This window comes from Alosa pseudoharengus, unplaced genomic scaffold (assembly GCF_046254945.1).
Source record: "Alosa pseudoharengus isolate Yale_2024_CS ecotype anadromous, Long Island Sound unplaced genomic scaffold, YU_APseudo_1.1 YU_APseudo_1.1_scf_11, whole genome shotgun sequence".
NCBI lineage: Eukaryota > Metazoa > Chordata > Actinopteri > Clupeiformes > Clupeidae > Alosa > Alosa pseudoharengus.
This window is the reverse complement of record NW_027468576.1, coordinates 31,750,306-31,767,852: the sequence shown is the minus strand read 5'-3', so window position 1 is coordinate 31,767,852 and position 17,547 is coordinate 31,750,306. Positions and strand designations below refer to the sequence as shown.

The following is a 17,547-nucleotide window of genomic DNA, read 5'->3' as shown; positions in this document are numbered from 1 at the left end:
TTAACATAAACATTTTTTGCTAGGCTAGCCTTCCTGCTGCGACATTACACCATTTGAACAAGACAAGTAGAGCTATTTTATCCAGTGTACTTACCACTATCTTGTTTTTTCTTGTCATCGTCTTCCTTTCTCTTCTGGCTTCTGGACGCATAACTCCGCTTCATTATGACTGCCGAGGTTTTATATTTTCGCAGCAGCAGGCTGGCTGGCTGCTGTCAGCGACTACTGAGAGGGGTCCCCTTGAGGGGGATCCCGGTATTGCCGGTAACAGTGTCGTTGCACTTTACTGCATTGACTATCAAAGGGGCGCTCACAGTTTGTCGTTGCATTTTATTCTTAACCAGTCGTTGTCTTGGGGCCCCTGGCCAGCTCGGGGCCCCAAGCAATTGCTTGGTTTGCTTGCCTTCTAGCGACGGGCCTGGATACAAAGGCTAAAAGTATAAAAAGTAACTGATCATACTTGTAAAATGTTTTGCTTGCATAAAGGGATAGAGTCATTAAGTAGGCTATAAACTGCTCACGATTGTGGCAATGTGGTTATCACAGAACAAAGGCCTATTTTATTCTTACTATTCTTTCTATTTCATACACTCTTTTATTTCTTAATAAAAAATGCATTACTGTATATGACGAGGCTTTCATTAGGAAACTATAGGTAAATTCAAATACATAATGCACCACCTTGATTAGAACTTTGTTATGGGAGAACATTTTTACATTGTGTTTTTTATCGAAAATAGGTATCAGCCTTCAAGATTCCATATCGGTCAGGCTTTATAGGAGATGGACACAAATTGACATACACACACACACGCATGCACACACACACACATCCACACGTAGCCTACAGACACAGACACACACAAACACACACACACAGGCACGCACGCACTCACGCTAATTACCGTATGTCAAAATGACTTTCATTGTGCTGGCAGTCAGACATGTTATTAATTCTCTGGAAAGGTTATTTTTTATTTCAAACGAGCAAGGGTTACACCTTTGCACAAGAATAGCCTACCCTCAATTCGGCTGATGTGAAGAAGCAAGGCCCCCCAGTAGTGTCAGGATCTGCTCATCTTTTTTTTTTAGGATCTGCTCATCTGCATGTAGCCTATTTTGTACTTCAGCCTAGCCTACTCCATCCCTTTCGATGGCGGTAGTGAGACGTCGTCGTTGTTTTGCCGACAGAAGTAAAAGGAAAAGTAAGAATTTCAGGAAGATAAACATTGATTGTGTCTGCGACGTGGAGATTTCATGATTAGCTTTTATATTTTTGGTGAAGTCGCCTAAGAGATATAATCTCAGTTGTATTCTTGATTTTACTTTTCAAATATCAAATGCGTCGTGAATATACAAGTCGCATACAAATCAGTAGACACGGCGTCGTCTTGTACGCTAATAAAAGCTGTTGGCTACGTTAGCTCTCTATCGATGACCTAGTAGTAGCCGTCGCAAGCAAGCTAGCTGTTTAGGTGCTATCTCATTGATGTGATTCATCACAATCACAATCCTGTGTTCCCAGTGTATTTTCCCTAATGGCGTGACACATAACCTTAGTCAATTCTCCCTCAAACTGAATGTTGTTAATATTTACGCGCTAGCCTCTCCTATCCTTCCTTTACATACATAAGGCTAACACCATTGTTTGTTAGGTGAGCTAGGTTGGGTACGTCCACCCTTGTTCCTCTAGTCACAAAACTTTTTTTTTTTTTTTTACCGAATGTCTTTCGGTGAACAATGGTCTTTACCAGTCTATTTACTGAAGGAAAATGGTGGGTAATTTTTGGTCTGTCCAGTCTCTTGCTGTTGACGCAAGGACAAGATGATGATTGGGTCGATCCATTTGACATGTTGAACTACGATGCAACCTCAAAGTCTATGAGGAAACCCCCTGAGGTAAGTAGTTACTTTCCATTTAACCCTCACTGTATTTCAGCCCATATGTGATATAGTTAGGCTGATAAGCAAAACAATTGTGCATTTTATGACTAAAACATGAAAGTTTCACCATATAATCTTCACCCCCTAAGGTTTAATTTCAGACGTGGAGCCACTTCAGATCTGACCTCGGGCTAGATATTTGCTGTATAATATACACATCTTTGAGGAGTAAAATATTTTCAAGTCATTTCAGAATTCTACTGTTAGGATCTAGAACTTACATTAACTGCCATTCAAACTGGTTGCTTGAGTTCATTATGACAGTATCAAATGGAACCTTTAACTGGCAACATTCTTATCACATAAATGTGATTTTTTTTTTCACCTTTAGGTCTATACTGCTATGCCTTTAGATAGATAGATACATAGTGGAATGGTATAGTAAATAATATGATAAAGAGCCCCCTATTCAAAAGGAACCCCTTTCAAAAAAATACACAAGTATTTGTCTCAACTATGTTTTTCTTTTTTAATGTCATGTCTCTATTGGCTGTGTATGTCCAGGCTCCTGAGCAAGAGCAAAGATCAGTGCACTTGAGGGCAGCCTTTTTGCACTTGCAACGCATAGTACACCCTTTTTTGCAGCCACAATGGATCAGTTCATAACAGCCATCGGAGACCTCTGGAAGAGTGGTCTAGAATGGCTGCCATCCTGTCTCATCCTTCACCCATATTTTGGCCTTTAGGACACTGACTGGATCTGCTCCCTGCTATCTTAATTCAATGATCAAGATATTATATCCATAACCGCACACTGCACTGTAAAAAATGATTTCCCTTGGTGTTATCTTAACTTCTATTCTTTTGTCAAGTTGACTATGAATCACCACTATTGTTCAAATAACTTAGAAATCAGTGTTATTGTCCCTTAAACTATTGGCACAGTTGATACAAAGCAGTTAGGGATTATGGGTAAATGCTACTTTCTTGTTTATAATGTTTCTTTTTTTCTCATTACTGTTTATTGTGGCTTTTTTGGATTTGTATGAGTTAGAACAACTGATAAGCAACATTACTGTGTAAGAGTTTCAGAGTATTGTCAGGATTACCATTAAGGAGAAAACCATTATTAAAATATATAGAATATTTTATCGAGTAAACACCATACAGTATATCCTTTCCAGGAACAATGCAAAATTCATTACTTTCTTAATTAGCTTTGACCTGCCCACTTGGAGGTGTCATGAAGTTGGGCACTCAATACTTACTTGCATTATGTGTCTGTGTACTTCCTTCTGGGATGAATTTGATCTTCACCTTGTATGGTGGTGGTTCTTGGACCTTATATGCTTACTATGCATATAATGAATATGAAAGTTGTAGCAACTGGATTGGTAATTGTAAAAATAAGGTTTATATTCATGATGTCAACACTGCACAACTAAGTTTATGTACATCTGTTCCTGACTCTAGCACAATCAGTACTTTATGCCCTATGCACAGGATTAAGCTGTTATGGATGGTCATCTACTTGATGGTTTGTGGCACCAACAAATAATTACACGAGAACATGACAACAGCAGCATAGCCTTTAGTGTCACACTGTCTCTTAGTTATTTATTTTATTTTAAGATTACATTTAAGTAAGGATTGATATTTCCTTATTTGTATTAGGCTATTGATTTAATTGACATTGTTGTTTATTATTGCTATTCTCTTTAATGTAGTCTTAAATTGTTTACTGTTACTTTGTATTGTTGTTATGTGTATGTCGCTTTGGACAAAAGCGTCTGCTAAATACCTTAACCATAACCCAGGCCCAATCAGAAGGGTTTTGCTCAGGATCAAGCACTAAAGCTTGGTACCAGACACTGGGTTGATAAGTGGCCCGCTTAATATGTTGCTCAAGTGCAGCCTTTGTGGGTGGGATGTTCTCTAAAGCTCTAGAGAACAGGTTTTCTGGCCTCATTCACCTCTATGATGTCACTTGTCCTATCATACATTAGTACTACAAAGTGCTCCTGCAGTGACATGGATAGTTCACTCTGATCATTCTTAAATTGCATGAGCTCATTGAAAGCTTCAGTTACTTCTGTGAAAGATTTCCATGTCTCCCATGCAGTTTGATGTCTTTGGTATCAAGCACCAGCAGGTCTTCTTGGCTCTGTTATCAGGGACCTGCTTCCTGTGCTGCTCATGGTGATGGTTTTCAGGCTGTGGTGACCTTCCATTTTCAAATTCAGTAATTATTCTGCCAATTTTCAAGGCCAGCCACCATCCAGCATCGCAGTGCCCCAGGATTCTTTGTTAGTCCAACTGCTCCACCAGATCCTTTGATGAGTGCATTGTTCTGTTCATGACACTGGTCTTTTGCCATGGCTGAGAACTTGTTGCATGTCTTATGCACGAACCTCCCAGCATGGAATTCTTTCAGGATTTCTGGGTGTTTCTCTGAAATGTTTGCAGTCATGGTGGTCTGTGTTGAGCTTGGTGTTTGATGTTTGCTCCATCGAAGATCATAGACATCAATGCCAAAAGTTATGATGGTGGGACAGAATCGTTCTGACTACTGGGATGGAATGAGCCGTCAAAGTGAAATGAAACTTCGTGGTCACAGGCCTTCATGAGAGCATCTCCGATATCCTCTTTGAATGTTAGAAATGTGTCTCTCACCTGTGCATGAGCCCTTAAGTCATCTTGCCTAGATCTATACATCTGTTATAACTTTATAAATTAAGCAAATTTCCAATATTAATGAAGGAACAGTGCTTAATACATTAATAAAATGCGCAATAGTACTGCCTCATGTGCTACTACTACTACGTCTTACTATAGGCAACCTTGCGTTTTTTTATTTCTTTCTTATTATTTGCCATTCTAACTTACAAATAGTTTTTTATAGCCTGACGAGCCAGACCCACATTTAAATGTAGGGTCTGGGCACTCACCGTTCGTAGTGCTCAGTCCGAGCGGCGGGATAATCGGTTGTCTTTCAAATTCCCTCTGTACGCAATAGGACAGCGCTATGAGTCCCATGCGTTTCCCACCAGTGGAGCTAGTTGGCTAGTTCAAACTTTTGCCAACTTAATAAAAGCTTAACTCGTGTCACACTGTTCGCCAACAGCAACATTATCTTATTTGTTTTCAAGTAGCAGGGAATTCAAGCCAAACCGTTGCAACTCTGCCATCAACCATTACTGTATGTTAAGCCTGTCTAACGACTCTATACACGATTTGATTGGCCTGATAGAAGTTTAATTTTTGTGTACCCCCTTAATCATAACAAATAGCGTAAAGGGAACCCCTAACTTGACACCTTAAATGTAGATTAAGGGGTCACACCTAAAACTGGCATAGAGGTAAAATTAAGGGCCACTTTATATAAATGAAGGGGTTTTGATATGTTTTCAGGGGTAATTTAAGGTCAATTTGAGTACATCACGTTGCGTAGTGGTACGAAATAAGATGTTTTAATATATTTAATTTTGTCTCATTTATATGCGTTCTCAGGCGGCAAGTTACGACAATGTACCCACCAAACGAAGAGAATATGTACAGGAGCCATGTCCCCCATGCCAGTGCCCTGATATCTCTCAGTGCAATAAGAACGTGGAGATGCTACAGAGGGAGGTAAGATCGGCGTCTTAGTTTTGTATAAATACATTTCTGATAAGATGTAAGGTATTTGTATAAAATGTACGCTAGCTGCAGTTTGAACAGCAACTTGGAATTCAGAATCAAATGCCTTTGTTGCTTTAATACAGTTACATGAGCACAAACGGACGACAACCTCTTTACTTCAACCTGCAACGTGTAATCCCATCTTCAAGCGATTCATCTCCAAACTATTGAAGGAAATTTCGAGACTTGGCTTGGTGCGTTTTTACTTTTCCCCTCTCCTCAAACACTTAATTAAACACAAATTCATTCAATTTTCCCAGCACTAAGACAACCCCAAATAATCTTTTCCCCTCCTTTTATCCGTTAGTCAAATGAAAGTCCAAATGGCATGTACTATGATGCCAAGGTACATTTGTCTTCAAGAACTATGGCTGAGCTCCAGAAGGTGGTGGTTGGGGAGACCTGGACAACGGGTTCTCTAGATGATGCTCTCAGTAAGATACTGGTGGACTTCAAACCACATGACTATGAGGCCTGGAAATGGCGCTTTGAGGACACATTTGGAGTTGAGCTGGACACAGTCGTGAAGGTGAAAATGTTTTAGTGAACTTAACTATAACAACAATACAATACAGAACTGTGAAAATACACATCCACATCCTACATCTACATTTAGTTTGGGGAATTTTTCTGAGAAGGACAAAATGATCTAAAGAGCGACAAAGACCAAGAGTGGTTTAGTTTTAACTTCAGAATGCCCTTTCTGTCTTGCAGACCTCCGTGTTTGTTTTGGTCATAGTGATGATCATCTGCAGTGAGCTTTGGTCCACTGTTTCATGGTTTGTCCAGTTCAAAAGGATGTTTGCCATCTGCTTCTTCATCAGTATTGTCTGGAATTGGTTTTATCTTTACAAGGTACAAAATAGAAAAGTTCAGCATTTACTTGTCGTCCGGAAATGTGTGTTACTGCTACAGGACCTTGGAACTTGCAGTCATCCTATTTTGGATGGTTTCCTTTTTATTAGATTGCGTTTGCTGAGCACCAAACCAACATTGTGAAGATGGAGAGTGTCAATGATAAATGTACTGGTGTGAAGAAGATAGACTGGAAGGACAACTTAAAAGGTATGATTACTTTACCAATATTTGCCATAACTAATTGTTCTAACTGCAAATGTATTATTCATTCCCATATTTATATTCTCTTTCAGAGTGGTTTAGGAGCACCTGGACTCTTCAAGATGATCCTTGCAAGAAATACTATGAAGTACTCATGGTTAATCCCATATTACTGGTGCCTCCAACTAAGGTAAATGGAAATATTCTTTTGTAGATACCTAGTATTATGTGTATCAATTACACTACACTATCCTGCCCATAGTGTTCTATTTATTTACACATGTACATACTGTAATTATACTTATACATAGCCATATTCTACTGCTCTTCATACTATCCTGCACATACACTTACTGTATACTTACAACTCTTACAATGTTACTGTTTTTTATATTTTTATTACAGTATTTATTTTTTATATTTCTTACTGACCTTTCTGTTTTTATTCTTTATATGTTACATGAGTGTTGTACTTTGAGAGCAAAGATTAACCCGAGTCAAATTCCTTGTTTGTTTACGCAAACCTGGCTAATAGGGTTGGGTACCGAACACTGTACATTTACCGGTACCGATCGAATTAGGTCGGTATTACCAAGTATTGGTTCACGTGAAATCAAACGGTGCCAAATTTCGGTAATTTCAGGTGCATCAGGAGCGGAGTGCACCAGCTGAGCTCATGTCTGAGTGTAACGTAATGTCTGTCTCAAAAGCGAAAGTTATTATGGCTAACTTAATATGCACCATTTAAACCTGCATGTGTTGCTCCAGGAGCGGGCATAAATTATGAATCAGAATAGTATCCCTGGTAAGAACTTAAAATAATAGTGACATTTGACGGAGTGCTATGGAATGCACCCACTATTCTGAATCACAAGCTGTTTTATTTGTCAAAGAATAACTGAACGACCAAACTCATATAAACTAGCCTACTACGCACGCCTGATAGAGACTGACTGAAACTATAAATTAAACAAAGACAGAACTGGGAATGAGGGGATAATAACCTGCTGTTATATTGCATAAAACACAAGTGAATGGATTGCCTAACATGGCCTAAAATAGCCTTATTATCAGATAACCCCAGATAATTACCAGATAATTATTTGTTCTATGTTTGAGTTTGATTGAGTGTGTTTAATTTTTTTTTACTACCCACTGTTCATATGTTCATACTCTAGGAGGGAAGAGGATGGAGGAGAGGGGTTTGTATCGTGTTTTTATTAAATGTTGTAGTTGTTACAAACAAGATGTTACAGATTCAGTAAGGGTAAGGTACCGTTGAATACCGACATCGAACCTCAGCACCGGTACCGATATCGGGTCAAATGCGATAGGTACCCAACCCTACTTGCCAATAAAGCTGATTCTGATGATCAATTGTAAATAGTGAACTCTCTTGGATGTTTCCTTTAAGAGATATTGGTAAAAAGTTTGTGGAATAGTCCCTTTCATTACACTACCATGGTACATCTCATTTCCACTCCAGTAAAGCCAACCGTAAAGAAAGTGAGTCTGAGAAAATGTTGTTGAATGTTAACTCTCTTGTTACAGGCCATCTCTGTCACCATTACCACCTTCATCACAGAACCCCTGAAGCACTTGGGCCAGGGGATCAGTGAGTTCCTCAGGGCCCTTCTGAAGGATCTGCCAGTTACTCTTCAAATACCTGTCCTCCTCACCATTGTGCTCTCCATTGTGGTAATGACTTTATGCACACAAGTGTCTTCACACCTTTTCCTGCATAGAGTAGGATGTTCTTATTCTGTCCCTGATCTGTATTACCGATCATAGCTGTCAAAGGATGGTAGAATTATTATAAATTGGTGGCATACAGGATTTATGTTCTTTTTATGTGTCAAAAAAGTAAGGGATGTTGGCCGCAAACCTCAAAGGCCATCATCCCGCTTATCACCTGGTTGCCACTTTAGGCAAGTCATGCTTTTATAGCACGCAAAGGAAACAATCGGTTCCGTTTAAAAAGAATCCGTTTTTTTGTGCATCTTTCTTTGGCCCTAACAGCGATAGCATGGACAGTTATCTTGTTTTTATTGCTTGGTTGAATTTCCCATTGTCCTACGTAATTTAGAACGACCATTAACCGCATGTTATCTGCACACCTATGAAGTAGATCCATTTTTTGGCCGTATCACACTTGTATATTAATTCGCCGAACTAGTTGTGAAGTTTTATGAACTGTCACGTTGCATCCTAGCTGTAAAATGCAGACGTTCAGAACATTGTAACATTGTAGCATATGACGGAGGTGGCTTTTAGCTAGATGGATGACAGCAGGCTAAGTAAAATAGCGATGTTTCAAAGCTAAAGTTCATCAGAATCTTGGGATTCGCCTGTTTGACAACGGGAGAGATAGAACTAACGACTGGCCTTTGGCCGTAGCAACCATCCATTTAGAACTAGTAACGGCAGTTTGTCCTGTGAGTTGAGAAATTAGTTGATATGTGTCGGAAGAAATTAGTTCTACAAACAAGACAGTTTTAGCGATTAAAACGTTTAAATTGTAACAGGAAATGAACACAACGCAAGTGGCAACAGTGGAATAAGCGGGATAATGGACTCCACGGTGGTCTGTTCACAGAAGTTAATGCACTACGAGGTTTAAACGGCCCTCCGCTTCGCGTCGGGGCCGTTTTACAACCTCGACCGTGCATTAACTTCTGTGAACAGACCACCGTGTCGTCCATTATCCCTTACATAGTTGATTCCATTGTTGCAAAGCCTTCCAGACTCAACTGTTGTCCTACTATGGTTGTTATAGTTACCATTCATAAGCACTGCTATGGAACGGTGATTAAACTTTTTTACAGATCTACTTCAATGGTGTCCTGTTATTCGGAATTAATAGCCACCCACCAGCCTATCAGAAAAGAGTATTTCTTCTCTCCGGGTGATAAGTGTTTATAAATGTGTATTCCCCTCATATGTGGAAGACTACCATAGTTTAAGATCTATCTCTCTCTGTAGACCTCTTGCATTTAGTTAGACTCTGGTATTAAACATGAGACTCTTCAGGTCTGTTGGAGCTGTTGGGAGTTAACATTCTGTGCTCATTTCTCTTCAGGTCTGCACATATGGCAGTGCCCAGACTGCCATCCAGCATGTCCTTACCGGCCCGCTGAGACGAGGTCGCAGAGATCCCCCGCCACCACCCAACAGACTCCAGGACCGTGGCCAACACCCCCAGCTAGAACAGGGAGAAGACTCCAACGAAGAGGATGAGGACGACCAGCACCACCTGGGGGCCGGGGATGCGCCGCTCCCCATACGGGGTCTGGATCAGAGGGGTAGGGCGAGGGGAGGAGGCGCAAGAGGAGAAGGATGGAGACAAGAGGTCCGCCGGAGACCCGTCCGGCCCAAGGAGAACCAGCGGCGGGTTTTTGTGGAGACCCTGCGGAATGCAGATCACCGTTTCAGCGGAGACGAAACTGACCAAGCCAGGCTACCTGAGCAAGGGATAGAGAGAGAGGGGGAGGTGAGGGAGGATGTTGCTGAGGGGGACCAGGCGGCTGCTGCAGAAGAGGTTGTTAAAGATGAGAAGCTAAAAGAGAAGCACGCTGACAAGAAAGAGCAACCCGTCAACAAGAAAGAGCAACCCAGTGACAAAAAAGAGCAGCGGGCCGACAGGAATGTCAATGGCATCGACTCCCCGCATACTGAGCCAGGCTCAGAGGGAGAGAGGACTATGAGACCATCAGATCAGCAGAGCACAGCGTCAACACAGAGTCAAGAAGCTGCAGCACCAGAGCAGATAACATCATTACAAGGACTCAACGTAAGTATCCAGAGACTCGCAGAATAGACGGTCTGATGAGAGGGTTCTGTAAAGCACTTTGAGACAAGTGTAATTATTATATTGATGTTAATGTTTAAATGTAATGTTATTATTCCTGTCTAGAATGAATAAATTGATAAAATAGATAGAATTAAATTAAATTGATATTCAGCCATCTTTTGTTCCCCTATTTCGACATTGCAGATCTTATTGCTTATTGAAAGGATGATAACTGAGAAACTGGTAAAGTGACGTTCATATTTGTTGGCATATCTCATCACGCACAGTAATACCCCCCACCCAGCCTGCCTGTGGAATGTTGTTATCAAAGTCCAACAAACCTTTCTTTGTGAAATTTTAGTTTTTCCCCCTCCCAGCATTTTAGTCATAGCCCCATGCCATGTAGTGTAACTCTTGTGAAATGTGGACATTTTATTTATTTGTATGTTTATGTGCACTTTGTCTATTGAAATGTTGTATATTTGCTTGTATGGTTAACTCGCCTCACATACAGATGCTGGACATGAGCTAACATTGCTCCATGGGAACATTAAGCAAATTTTGTGACTAGCTGATGAGGCCTTACACTGTGATACACAGATCCATTTACTTTCAGTTTCCGTTTCATGGCTAGAGTGTAGGCAAATCAGCAGCAGCAGTCAAATCCACGCTCTGAACATATAATTTTGCTATTTTACAAAGCAGTTTTAGGAGCAGATGAAAATGTCACTGGTTTGTGGATTGTCTGCTTTAAAAAGCTTTTCACAGGGAGCAATAGCAGTATGCTCATATGTTCATAATGGTTGTACGTGATACAGATTTTGAAAGACTTTTCTTATCTTTTATCCCCCTTAAAAGCTAACAATTAAGCAACAAAACATTGAAGCTGCCATACTGTGCCAGTCGAATGGGCTGACACTCACCTGATCTCACCTGGGGTTCGTTTCCCAAAAGCATAGTTGCTAGTTGCTGTGACAGCAACTACCTTGGTAGTGTCACTGCCAAATGTGAGTCCCTAGATTTGAGTTACGCATGCACAAAGACTTAAGCTTCATATTGTTGCATATCACATTTTTGCTAGGTCTGTAAGATTACAGAATTTCTCCTATTGAGGGCCGCTCAGACAATGACAGAAGTGATTATGTGCCAACAAAATGATGTTGGACATGTTATGTCAAGGTACAAAAAAAAACTGTTAAGGGTGCCTTTAAAACAGCCAGCACATTAGCTGCATCACACGTACAGCAAAATAATATTATTTCACTTTATAACATAGCTTAGCAACTGAAATAGGCACTGGGCAAAGCCGCAAGTGTGACAGAAATGTGTTGCAGTAGAAATGGCATGTTGTAATGGTCTGGACCAGAACCTGTTGCTGAGGTCCCAGAATGGGATTTAAAATTATGTGATTTGTATGCAGTTTGAGGTTAGTTTGGAAACCCAGGAATCCATGACCCATTTCAGGAATCCATGATCCGTTTCCGCAGAAGATTGTAGATCTAAAGAATAGGGAAATGCTGGTCTTGTGTATACTTGTATGTATGACTAATGTCATGTCCTGTTTTTAGGCAGAAGAAGCTTCTTCGGAGCAGAAGGATGTCTTAATAAAAAGTGGACATGTTGAGGATATTGGAGTACCAGTTCAAGAGAGTGGACTATAAGGGACCGTTAAATCATGTGGCCTTGTAAATTTAAATGGCCTTTGATATTGTGTACATTTTTGCCAATGAGAAAAACTGTCTTTTTGTCAGTGCATTGCACTTATCAGGAATTAGCCTACTAATTTACTAAACTACTCATAGACTACTCATTTTCTTAATCATCTTTTGATTTGTTATTGTTATGTAAAAAATAAAAAATATTTTTACAATTTTCATGTAGTTCTTTCTGTGTGGAAGTCATTTAATATATTTTCAAACAGCGCTGATTTACTTTGCCAGCGTCCTCTCCTATGCTGGGGAGGAAGCACTAAGAAGAGGGATACTGGACAGACTGGTTAAGGAAAGCTGGTTCTGTCAGGGTCGCTGAACTGGAGTATCACTTCAATATTAGATAAAAGTACCCTGAACAAACTGATCGACAAACTAGAAGAGCATGATCAGCTGGAGACTACGCTCGCTGCCATGCGCAACTGACAGACCGAGGAAGTCATTTGTCCCCAGGGCCATACAACTCTTCAATGCTTTACTAAAGGAAAGAGGAGAGATAGACTTCTCTGCATAGTCTTTCTGCCTCTCCACCCTCTACCACTTCCACTACCTCCTATGGACCCTTTCAAGAGAGTTCCATTATCAGCATCATAGCTGGCCCCACAAGACTTCCTTTTTAACATTCCATATGTTATCTTAATGCAGAGGAAGTAGATTGGGGCCCAAATAGAACGTTCAAGCATTGTTTTTGTTTTTATTGTTTAAAGGGTCTATAACAGTGTTTGTGTACTGACTACTGGCTCACTGTCCTTTGCTCACACGTACACGTAAGGGATCATGGACGACACGGTGGTCTGTTCACAGAAGTTAATGCACGGTCGAGGTTGTAAAACGGCCCCGACGCGAAGCGGAGTGCATTAACTTGTCAAGCGGGCGTATCCCAACATTCTGATGAACTTTAGCTTTGAAACATCGCTATTTTACTTAGCCTGCTGTCATCCATCTAGCTAAAAGCCACCTCCGTCATATGCTACAATGTTGCAATGTTCTGAACGTCTGCATTTTACAGCTCGGATGCAACGTGACAGTTCATTTAAACTTCACAACGAGTTCGGCGAATTAATATACAAGTGTGATACGGCCAAAAAAATTGATCTACTTCATAGGTGTGCAGATAACATACGGTTAATGGTCGTTCTAAATTACGTCGACAATGGGAAATTCAACCAAGCAGTGGAATAATTAACATTATCACCCGGAGAGAAGAAATACTCTTTTCTGATTGGCTGGCGGGTGGCCTTTAATTCTGAATAACAGGACACCGTTCCATATCAATGCTTATGAATGGTAACTATAACAACCATAGTAGGACGACGGTTGCAGCGCTCTAGAATCTTTTGGTTGCAGGCTTCCCAACAATGGAATCAACTGTAAACAAGCTAACTGTCCATGCTAAAGTTGTACAACAAGCTGAACTAGTGAGCTTCTTTTTAAACAGAACCGCGTGTTTCCAGTGGCAACCGGGTGATAAGCGGGATAACGGCCTTCGAGGTGTGTCCAGTTATACGGAATTGGACTTGGGCGGAGGCAACTCCGCTGCGCGTCGGGGAGTTTTTGCCCCTCGCCCTCGTCCATTAATTCCGTATAACAGGACACCTCGGCGGCCGTTATCCCTTACTTAACTGCTTGCTGGCTATATTAGCATGCACAAGCCCTCCCTCCTTCCCCCAACCTGGACTGAGGCCTAACTTCATACTTGACCAATGGCAATGGCTGTTACCCTACTACTTCAAACCCCTGAGCCTACTACTTCAAACCTTATATTGACTTGTGTCTCTCCTTGCTTCTTCTAAACTTTATACCATATGTTATCCTTTCACTGCTATAGTTTTTTTTTATATTATTACTACGTCTACATTATTCTGTCTACATTATGGCTATATTAGCTATTATATTTGCACAATCCCTCCCTCCTTCCCCCAGTCTGAACTGTGGGCTTATTTAGTACTTGACCTATGTGTAACCCCATTACTTCAAACCTATCCTTGCACTGCTATAGTTTTTTTTTATATTACTATGTCTACATGCTCTTACAGTATACTGTCCATATTTAATGCTGGTTTCTAGACTTTATCCTTGCACTGTTGGACTTTTTGCACCACCACCATGACACACACTCATAGAGCACCTACTGAATCACAGGGTCAGTCCCTGCACTGCCACTGCAAGCGCCTCATGCTTATACATCCCTAAGTACATTCATGGGGATCTTTGATTTAGTGATTGTTTATCTCTTACTGCCCATATTATTCATACTCTAACTCTAATGTCACTTAATAACAGAAGCGTTATGTCATAAACACTGTTCATGACAGTTAGGCGGTGGGCCGAAGCCGCATATCTGTTCAATTTTGAAAAACGAGAGATGGACTACTTGTTTTTTTACTATTCAGTAGGATACATTTATTTTAAGCGATATGCCACTTGTTGCCACTGACGTTCGTGACGCAGAAACTTGAAATATTAGTTTTATTAAGTCTTAGTGGTTCAGGCGAACGCTGTGGTCGCCCATGTCAATCTACCAATAGCATAGTACGATACTGACATACGAATATGACAAGCCTATCAGATTTGGCTATACGAATCAGCTGTTGGACAACAACATACAAACTTTTTTAGCAGCCGTCCGACATGGCTACCTGAGCATGGACATCGCCAAAGAGGATTGGTTTTGTGGGGTAAGTATCTTTGATAGGTCCTATATTATATATTTATCCCATGTTGGTTTCGTAGACAGCGATGGTCAAATGTGTTTTGTCAATGTAACGGCAATCTTGGTTAATTAAGGTTTGCCTTCTTGGTAGGCTTATGCTTGTTGCTAGCTTGTCGAGCTAAAACTGTCTTTAGGTACATTGATTTTGAACTCCTCCGTGTACAAGACGTCTGCGATTACTTTAAAATGCAGTTGTTGTTAACACAGAACGATCCATTTTGTTACAGTGTCTGTTAACTTCCTTAAAATTGGCAGGCTGTATTGACAAGATGGCTATTTACTTGCCACATGCGGTAGGCTATATGTGCGGTATAGAACTTTTGACGTAAGTGACTGTTACAAATCAAGTAGCAGTGCTAAACCTTATGTCAGTGTTGCATGCATGAAAAGAAACAAATTTGACTTGCTTCGGAATGTCGCAATACATCATACTTTCATAAAATCATGCAACATACTCTACCGTGTCTGTGGACATTGTTATTTGCAAAGCAAATAGAATAAAAGTGCTTTAGTGTTGCTTTAAAATGTCCCCTAATATGAGATTTGCCACTAATTGCCATTTATTTTCTCATTTACAGGGCAAGTTGAATTCAACATTGACGTTAACACAAACATTCATTTTAATGTTTTATCTTTGATAGCAAACTTTGGTTACATTTTCTTTCAATAAATCTCTCCACTTTTGGGCTCTAGTCTTTGTATCTTGGTTTTATTTGTGAAATGGCAGTAGCAGTCTCTGTGGTAGCCACTGTTGTCTGGAATAGCAGTTGATTCCTGGCTGTTCAAATTAAATCTCTGCACTGCCTCTTCTGCAACAACACTCTTTACAGGCAAGGTCTTTCCAGAGAAACACTGAATGAATTTATCCCAATTTAAAGCTGTAAATGGGCTTATTGATATTTGGTATTATTGGCTTATTATCAACTTCCACTACAGGCATGCAGCAGTTCATGGTTGTAGATGATGTAGGTACCATGTGCCTAAAGAGCCTACTACCTGACTTTTTCATGACGTGATGGATGTATAAAACTTGCACGAAATACAAATTCCAAAATGTATGGAAAACGTTTATTAGTGTTAGTTCAAAGAAACAGAACAACCATCATACATTATGCTGTAAACGTTACTTCTACACCCATACTTGTTTAATTTAGCCTACAGCCTTTTTTTCCATCAAGTTGAGTAAAGAGTTCAAAAGCCTAAAAATTACCCAAATATTCCACATTTCACGTTGGACACAGGTGTTTGTTTACAGTGTTGCATTATATTAAGGTACAAAAAAACTCTTTGGTGTTGCTTTAAGAAACTAGTTTGTAGAGTACTTGCGTCTGTTCCAAGACCTAGGAGTTAGCTTCACCCCCATCTTCAGACCTTTGTTAAACACTGACGGGCTTCACCTGTATGAACAGGAAGACTGTAAATAACTGAACATTGCAAGGGCCAAACTTTTTAAGGCAGGAAAATGTTCAGAGAGGGACTTACCTCCAAATAAAGACTGCTTGCACAAACATATTCAGCGGGCAAGTGATCAGGTTGCAGTACACCGCCGAAGCCATGGGTGTAAGTTGGCTGGAGATGGCTACGAAGTGTAGTGGATGTCACTGCCACCAGGTCCAGAGGCTGTACTGGCACTTACAAAAAAAATGTACTAAGGGTAGATGTACATGCAAAAGATCTGCCATGTACAGACCTATGCCAGTGCTCAATGTGTGAGAACAGGTAAAGCAATGACTAGAGTGGCATTCTCCTGAATGATGTTCACCTCTTGAACTATCAGCTCTGTTTATTTGGTTATCAAATATTTGTTAATTAAATGTTTTAATTAAATCTTTTTTACAATGTCTCTTCATGCATGCAACACTGACAAAGTTAAGCACTGCTACTTAATTTGTAAGACTGTCACTTACGTCAAAAGTTCTATACTGCACATAGCCTACCGTATGTGCCAATTATATAGCCATCTTGTCAATACAGCCTGCCAATTTTAAGGAAGTTAACAGGCACTGTAACAAAATAGATCGTTCCGTGTTAACAACAACTGCATTTTAAGGTAATCGCAGACGTTTTGTACACGTTTTGTTCAAAATCAATGTACCTAGACAGTTTTAGCTCGACAAGCTAGCAACAAGCATTAGCCTACCAAGAACGCAAACCTTAATTAACTAAGATTGCCGTTACATTGACAAAACACATTTGACCATCGCTGTCTACGAAACCAACACGGGATAAATATATAATAGGCTATATCAAAGATACTTACCCCACAAAACCAATCCTCTTCGGCGATGTCCATACTAAGGTAGCCATATCGGACGGCTGCTAAAAAAGTGTGTATGTTGTTGTCCAACAGCTGATTCGTATAGCCAAATCTGATAGGCTTGTAATATTCGTATGTCAGTATTGTATTATGCTATTGGTAGATTGACATTGGGGACCACAGCGTTCGCCTGTACCACTAATAGTTAATAAAACTAATATTTCTAGTTTCTGCGTCACGAACGTCAGTGGCAACAAGTGGCATATCGTTTAAAATAAAAGTATCCTACTGAATAGTAGAAAAACAAGTAATCCATCTCTCATTTTTCAAAGTTGAACAGATACGCGGCTTCGGCCCACCGCCTAAGTGTCATGTCACTCTTATGTCAATACTGTCAAGTAAAGTGTTGCACTTTACATGTTGCAGATTCAACAACTCTTCCTCTTTCATATGA

The 17,547-nt window shown here is 40.3% G+C and overlaps 1 protein-coding gene and 1 long non-coding RNA gene across 3 annotated transcripts; both read left to right on the top strand.

Moving 5' to 3' along the window:
* The first annotated feature begins 1,205 nt into the window (after positions 1-1,205).
* Positions 1,206-12,288, top strand: LOC143117272 (chloride channel CLIC-like protein 1). Of its 2 annotated transcripts, none has more exons than XM_076278884.1 (10): positions 1,206-1,899; positions 5,395-5,514; positions 5,649-5,759; positions 5,873-6,094; positions 6,280-6,420; positions 6,531-6,630; positions 6,717-6,814; positions 8,176-8,322; positions 9,704-10,414; positions 11,983-12,288. In XM_076278884.1, exons 1-10 carry the CDS (start codon positions 1,741-1,743, stop codon positions 12,073-12,075), a joined length of 1,902 nt encoding a protein of 633 aa, XP_076134999.1. In that variant the 5' UTR covers positions 1,206-1,740; the 3' UTR covers positions 12,076-12,288. The 2 variants fall into 2 exon arrangements, with proteins under 2 accessions (XP_076134999.1, XP_076135000.1); XM_076278885.1 differs by lacking the exon at positions 11,983-12,288 and adding an exon at positions 11,273-11,976.
* A 2,171-nt stretch (positions 12,289-14,459) lies between these two features.
* LOC143117271 (uncharacterized) lies at positions 14,460-15,528 on the top strand. Its single transcript, XR_012985960.1, has 2 exons — positions 14,460-14,801; positions 15,415-15,528. It is a non-coding gene; the product is annotated as an uncharacterized LOC143117271 (long non-coding RNA).
* The last annotated feature ends 2,019 nt before the right edge of the window (positions 15,529-17,547 follow it).

Coding starts and splice junctions, on each gene's coding strand:
- LOC143117272 (XM_076278884.1), top strand. CDS start 1,741: ATGGTCTTTACCAGTCTATTTACTGAAGGAAAATGGTGGGTAATTTTT. Junction 6,815..8,175: donor TACTGGTGCCTCCAACTAAG/GTAAATGGAAAT, acceptor CTCTTGTTACAG/GCCATCTCTGTCACCATTAC. Junction 8,323..9,703: donor CCATTGTGCTCTCCATTGTG/GTAATGACTTTA, acceptor ATTTCTCTTCAG/GTCTGCACATATGGCAGTGC.